The 7,644-nt window shown below is 35.1% G+C and overlaps 1 protein-coding gene across 1 annotated transcript; it reads right to left on the reverse strand.

The window, feature by feature from the left end:
- Positions 1 to 5,133: 5,133 nt before the first annotated feature.
- LOC113865737 (protein LTO1 homolog) lies at positions 5,134 to 5,738 on the reverse strand. Its single transcript, XM_027500465.1, has one exon. The coding sequence runs from the start codon at positions 5,613 to 5,615 to the stop codon at positions 5,199 to 5,201; it is 417 nt and encodes a 138-aa protein (XP_027356266.1). The 5' UTR covers positions 5,616 to 5,738; the 3' UTR covers positions 5,134 to 5,198.
- Positions 5,739 to 7,644: the final 1,906 nt, after the last annotated feature.

Here is a 7,644-nt window from a genome sequence, read left to right on the forward strand (position 1 = left end):
GCCGCTCTCGCAAACCAGGCAAGGGTCATTACAAGTGCGATCATTGCCGCAAATTGGGCAACACTATTGACAGGTGTTTTGCATTGCATGGTCGCCCTCCTCGGTCTGCTAATGTTGCCCAAGTTGCTCCCTCTGTACCTTCTGATGTTGATGCCCCTTCATCTGATCATCCAGTACCACCAGCTATCTTCAATGCCTTCCTTAAATGGTATAAGGATCGTCAGGCCTCCAATTCCACTACTTCTGTTACACACACGGGTAATTCCTTTGCTGGTCTCACTCACTCCACCTCCCTTGGTCCTTGGGTTCTTGATTCTGGTATCACTGATTATATTCACGATAATAAATTCCTTTTCTCTACCCTTTCCACTTTTGGTTACTTACCATTTGTGACTTTGGCTAATGGCTCCCAAGCCCCATCCCATGGTATTGGTAGTGTCCACCCTCTTCCTTCTCTCTCCATTGATAATGTCCTTTATGTCCCTGGGTCTCCATTTAACTTATTATCCATTAGTCATCTCACTCATTCTCTTGATTGTGTCATTTCTTTTACTAAAGACTCTGTTTTCTTACAAAACCGAAGTTTGGGATGGATGATTGGCGCCGGATGTGAGTCTCATGACCTTTATCAGCTTCGTACTTCTGCTCATGCTGGCTTGGTGGTGGATTCTCCCCTTCTTATCCATGCTCAGTTGGGTCACCCTAGCCTTGCCAAGCTGCAACAACTCATACCGAGTTTGTCTAAGTTGTCAACTTTGTCGTGTGAGTTATGTCAATTAGGAAAACATAGCCGTAGTCCATTTCCTAGGAGTGTCAATGACAGAGCTTCGTCTCCTTTTGCTTTAATTTGTTCTAATATTTGGGGTCCAAGTTGTATTAGGTCTACTTTAGGGTTTCAGTATTTTGTTACTTTCATTGATGATTATTCTCAATGTACCTAGTTGTTTTTAATGAAAAATCGTTTTGAGTTGTTTTCTATATTTCAATCCTTTTATAATGAAGTCAAAAATTAATTTGGTGTTTTTATTCGTGCTCTTCGCAATGATAATGCTCGTGAGTATTTCTCCCATTCTTTTCAAACATTTATGGCTTCCCATGGTATTCTTTATCAGACCTCTTGTGCATATATCCATAACAAAATGGGGTTATAGAGCGCAAGAATAGACATATTATTGAAACAATTCGAACCTTTTTACTTCATGGTCATGTCCCTCAACAATTTTGGGGTGATGATGTTCTCACTGCGTGCTATCTCATCAATCGCATGCCCTCTTCTGTCCTAAACAACCAAGTCCCTAACTCTATATTGTTCCCTCATCAGCCTCTCCACCCCTTACCTCCTAAAGTCTTCGGGTCTACATGCTTTGTTCACAATCTTAGTCCTAGTCTTGATAAATTGTTAGCTAAGTCTCATAAGTGTGTCTTTTTAGGCTCCCCTCGGTCTTAGAAGGGGTATAAGTGTTTCTCACCCCTCTCTTTGTAGATATCTCATTTCAGTTGATGTTACCTTCTTTGAGTCTTCTCTCTACTTTGAGTCTAATTTCTCACCCTCTGGGTTTGACTTAGTATCCACCACCACACCTTTTGTCTTTGATCCCTCAGACATGCCCAGTGTGCAAGGAGATCCACTACCTCAGCCACCTCTACAGGTTTATCATCATCGGCAACATCCGAGCGTTCCAGACAGGCCACCTATTAACTCTCCTCCGAAGCCAACTCCTCCATCCCTTCCAATCCCACCTCTTGAGTCTGATCTCCCTATTGCACTTCGTAAAAGTATACGCTCCACTCGTAATCCTTCACCTCATTATGTCACTCTAAGTTATCACAGGTTATGGCGATAAAGGCTTGGTGTGTCGTCTCCGCAAGTCTTTATACGGTCTTAAGCAGTCTCCTAGGGCTTGGTTTGGTAGATTCAGTATAGTAGTCCAACAGTTTGGTATGACTCAGAGTGAGACTATCCATTTTGTGTTTTATTGCCATTTAGCTGCTGGGTGTATCTACTTGGTAGTGTATGTTGACGACATTGTTATTACAGGTAGTGATCACCATTACATTTCCCAGATAAAACAACACCTTTGTCATTATTTTCAGACTAAAGACCTTGGCAGACTGAGATACTTATTGGGGATTGAGATAGCACAATCCAAGAATGGAATTGTAATTTCTCAGAGAAAGTATGCATTGGATATTTTAGAGGAGACTAGGCTAATGAATTCCAAGCCTATTAACACACCTATGGATCCAAATGCTAAACTTCTACCAAGTCAGGGGGAGCCACTTTTAGATCTTGAGAGATACAGGAGACTGGTTGGAAAACTGAACTACCTCACTGTCACTCATCCAGACATCTCTTTTGCAGTTAGTGTGGTAAGTCAGTTTCTTAATTCTCCTTATGCAGGTCATTGGGATGCAGTCATTCGTATTCTAAAATGTATTAAAGGAGCCTCAGAAAAATGTTTGTTATATGAAAACAATAAATATACTCGAGTTGTGGGAAACTTAGATGCAGATTGGGCAAGTTCTCCTACTGATAGGAAATTTACTTTCGGATATTGTGTCTTTATTGGTGCCAACTTGATTTTCTAGAAAAGCAAGAAGCAAAATGTGGTGGCAAGATCCAATATAGAAGCAGAGTATAGATTTATGGCTTCAGCTACTTGTGAGTTTATTTGGCTCAAACAGTTACTTGAAGAACTGAGATTTGGGGAGGTTACACAAATGTCTCTCATTTGTGATAACTAAGCTGCCCCTCCCATTGCCTCTAATCCAGTATTCCATGAGAGGACCAAACATATTGAGATAGATTGCTATTTCATTAGGGAAAAGATTTTATCTGGAGACATTACTATTCAGTTTGTTAATTCCAATGATCAGTTGGCAGATGTCTTCACCAAATCATTGACGAGTCCTAGGATTGATTATATATGTAATAAGCTTGGTGCATATGATTTATATGCTACAGCTTGAGGGAGGAGTGTTAAATTGTTATTATTAGTGTATTATATGATAGATATGGGCTTGGGCCTATCACTATGTATATTTGTAAATACACAGATTCTATCATATGTCTCTCATTTTCTCTTCGTATCAACAGTAATAACAATAATTTCAAATGTTATAAGATATCAAAACATTGTCAGATTTTTATTTTAATATTCTATAATGTTTTATAGTTTGTCCTTACAATAATATAATATGCAAATTTTAAAATAATAAAATACAAAAGAAATAATAAATATTTCTTTAAATATTAAATTTTTTATTTTTCAAAAAATATTAGCACTACAAATTTTAAACATTAAATTTATGTAATGAAAAATATGAATGAATTTTAAATAAGTAATATTTAAATAAAAAAATACATATTCATGCAATGCATGTCTACAATCTAGCTACCAAACCGAGGTGATTTTCTTTACACTTCTCCGCCGTCATGAAAAAGTGAGCCGAAGACAATTTAGTGGTAAAACTTGCAGACAAAAATCCTAATCCCATATGTCTTATCACTTAATTGACATGGGTTTTTGTTCTTGTTGCTATGCTACCTTACCTTTAATTGTCCTCAACTCATAAATTTTGCAGGATAACTTATCTTCCACCTGACCAAAGAGGACTCAATTTCTTTTTATATTTGGTCCAAAGGGAACTCAATTTCTAAACTGGCTACTTTAGCGTCCAAACCTTCGCACAAACCCACCAACTAATATTCAAGGGCCTAAACGTAGTCACCAATATGAAGTTTGTGTGCGTATTTGCTGCATATCAAGTTTGTCCATAATAACTTTCCAAAATCTTCTATTGAGACCAATGATTTTCAATTTTGAACCACTTGTATTTTTTCAAACTTTCTTCTAGAAAAATTCTTGTGTGTACCAGCACTAAGTTGTGTAAGTTAATAGACATATTACCCAACAATTATTTTATAATAAAAAATTATGTATAAATTTTTAATTAAATCAACATAATTTGCTTAGAGAATATTTATGTTAAGTGCTATTTTTTGTTATTTTTGTACGTAATTGTTAGAATTGCAGATTTCACAATCAATTCGATACGATACAGCAAAAATTCATGTCATGTGATCAGTCGCAAATGGCTTTGAATCATGCTATAAACATGGATGAATCCACGCAATTTCACTACCAATAGGAATCAAACAAATAAACGATTTGTAACAAGACAACTCAAACTTCAAATTTATTAATATTTTTCTCAAGGGTACCGTGTAAGATCGTTGGTCCAGCACCCACTTGTCTAACAACTTCGGCCTTGGGTAGTTCAAGAATTTGATAATCCTCCGAACTTGTGAGGAATATTTTACAGTATAACGCCACTCATATAGTTCTTTCCCATCAAGTTTCTCATTAATTGTGATCTCAATGGAAAGTTGAGAGCACTTCAAGCATATTTGTTGCCCTTGTATGGCATCAAACTCATCCGAACTAAATTTTTCACCTGTCAAATCATTTGCCATCTTTGCACCATTTGAAAATTGATCCTAATCAATGCTCTTCACGACAAAGGGAAAAATAGGTGAGTCTCAGCTGTTCACCTTAGAAGAAGTCTAACACCCTAAATTATTTTCAATGCCATCAAAGCAACCACAAAACAAGAGTGAGTGGCTGGTTGTGTGAAGCCCTTTTTCAAAAGAATAAAGTCAGACAAATGAACAATCAAACAGGGAGTATTTATTAGTGCTACCTCTGTTCCTTTTCATTTAACAATTTAAGCTTATTTGACTTTTCAATTTTCTTATAATAATTTGTGAAAGAAAAGAATATATATACACATATATATAGTAACAACAAATCATTGAATCATATGATTCATATGAGTGAAACAGAATTGTAATGATTCATGAATGTTGACAAGGTTCAAAGTCATTTGCAATTCATCATATGATATGAATCCTTGGATAGCTAAATCATATCAAATTCATTGTGGATCATGCAACTCTAACAATTATGCACAAAAGTAACAAAAGAAAACAGTGACTCTAGCATAAATATTCTCTACAAATTTATCAAGATTAAGTTCATAATAATGAATACATCATTTTTAATATAAAGTATACATTAATTTATGCAACTCTTTGCAAAATGAAAAACAACGGATAATATGTTCATTAACTTTCCAACTAGGTGTTGATCTACACTAGAATATCTCTTGAAGAAAGAGTGAGAAAATCATGTGGTTCAAAACTGAATATCATTAGCCTCTGTAGAAGATTTTGGATAGCCACTATACTCAAGCTTGACATGAAGGGAAGAACAAACCATCTTGAATTTGAGCCTAAGGCTATCAATGATCCCTTGCACTTGCAGATTTTCTGGATCCATAAGAGGGTACTGCTGGATTAACTCCTCCATTTGGCTGATAATTGTTTTGGCCCTTGCTGAAAAACAGGTCGGGTCAACCAGGATTGCAGAGGTCCAAATGCTGACACAACCCTTGTAGAAACCAAGCTCTTCACCAACCTCAAAGCCAACCTTCAGACCAACTTGCCTAGCTTCTTCCTTGCCAGTGACGAGACCGTGGCTGTGACCTTCCTTGTAACCTTCCTGGTAATGGGTTTCCTCCAAATTCAGCGATGAATCAAACAAGTCATCCATGACCAACCAATTCACAAACTGCTCCAACACAACAAATGCTACAAAACTGATATGACAAGGAATTGAGGTCAAACTAAAAATGATAGTATAGTAAACTTGTAAACCGTAAATACTGTTCAATTGATTAGATTTAAGGAAATTATTTAGCATAACTGTGTGTATTTGTAAATATATACATATGGATATGCATATAAATGTTTTAGAAGTTAGAAAGGACTAACATTTATTATATAAAACTTAGTTTGCATAATAAGTATTTATTTCTAATGCAATTAGTAATTTTTATGTATAAAATAACTCAAATTTTATACCCTCTCGGAGTTATAAAATAAATTTGGATAATTTTCCCTCCTATCCTACTCTAAATCCACATGCATGACCTCTCTCTTTGTCCCCACTCATGCTAATTAAAGTGCTTTGGAATTTAAAGATACTCAAACCCAATTTTGGTCCTAATTAAAAAATTAGAATGGAAGAAATATATATTCTCCTTCCTTCCACTAACCTACACATCCATGGATGCCATAACCTCTCGTTCTCTCACTTTTAAATTCTAACTTTCAAGCTTTCTCTCATCCTCTCTACCTTTCCACCATAACCAAAGAGCTCAAGCTCACCACCAAAATCAATTCTTCATCATTTCTTACATGCAAGAGTACATATGAGACCCTATCGACCTCCTCTACCACAAATTCTTGGTAATGTGTTGGGAGGTTTTCTGGAAAATTTTACTATTTCTGAAAGTTTCTAGTAATTATGGCAGATTTTTAAGTCCTCTGTGCCTTGTTTCCTGACAGCCTTCAGTGAGCTTTTATGGTTACCAACAAATGCCATAAAAATAAAGAACGTGGTTGAGACATGGTAGAACAGGATTAGACAGTTTGGAAATTTTTGAAACATTGTAGCATGAGAAATAAAATAATAAAGTGATATGGACAGAGTAGAATCACATTTTTTGTTTTGTTCTAACAACATAAGTAATGATTTAATTAGAAGAGTGAATTAAATAATTAAATTGATCACTTTAATAAAGAGTTAGAACTCTGTTAGAGAGGTAATTATGTTAACAGGTGATCTGAAATGGAAAAATGAATTTCCTTGGTTTTTAGGTTTTAGGAAAGGATATTGGAGACAAACTCAAGAAAAGAGATGAGAAGGTGAATGAAAAGCCATAGGTTAATCGCCACAAGTTGCTTTGATAAGATCAGATTGGTTCTTTTCCAAAGAACCAGAGGAAAGCTCTCACAATTTAGAGAAAACTTTAATTTCATTCAACTTAACTTGATTCTTTTGAATTACATAACTTACTATTTATAAGAAAATATGGTGGAAAATAAACATTAGGGAATAAATCTTAATAATCAGAAACAAATCCTAGTAATAGAAAATCTTAATTGAAATAAATTCTAATATCATAATAGAATCTCCATCCTAATAGAGGAAACAGATCCTAATAATAACAAATCATAATTAAAACAAATTCTAATAAATTACAAATCCTAATGAAATCAATCTCGAATCCTAATTGAATCAGCAAATAATAACACCAAATAAAGTATGTTCATGCATGGTACAACTCCTTTTCTTAATGCGTTTAGTCAAAATCTCCTTTAATAGCTTCATCTTTACCCCCAAGCTTCTTTAACTTGTTTGTTTAAAGTTTCCTTGAACCTTCTAACTTTTGCTCTTGTAATGGACCTACTTGGAATTTGAAATGGATCTCTTAAAGAACACAGACTAAGTCTAATCAATCTGTGATCACTTGTTGTTATTGAATTCATATCAATAAATTATAAGGACTAGGGGTTAGTCACTAAGGTTAACTTAAGGAAAGATATAACTATAAGTAATTACTTAGACCAAATAAGAAATGGGCTTTGGGCTTAGAACCTAAAGGTAAGTTTAATAAATAGCATTGAGTATTTAATTAAAGTTAAATGGAAACTTTAGAAGTAAGATAAGATGCTTATAACAAAGAGGAAAGTGGGCCTTTTGTTTTAAATACCATGACCAGAGTCATCCAAATGGA

This window comes from Abrus precatorius, unplaced genomic scaffold (assembly GCF_003935025.1).
Source record: "Abrus precatorius isolate BTA unplaced genomic scaffold, Abrus_2018 Scaffold4, whole genome shotgun sequence".
NCBI lineage: Eukaryota > Viridiplantae > Streptophyta > Magnoliopsida > Fabales > Fabaceae > Abrus > Abrus precatorius.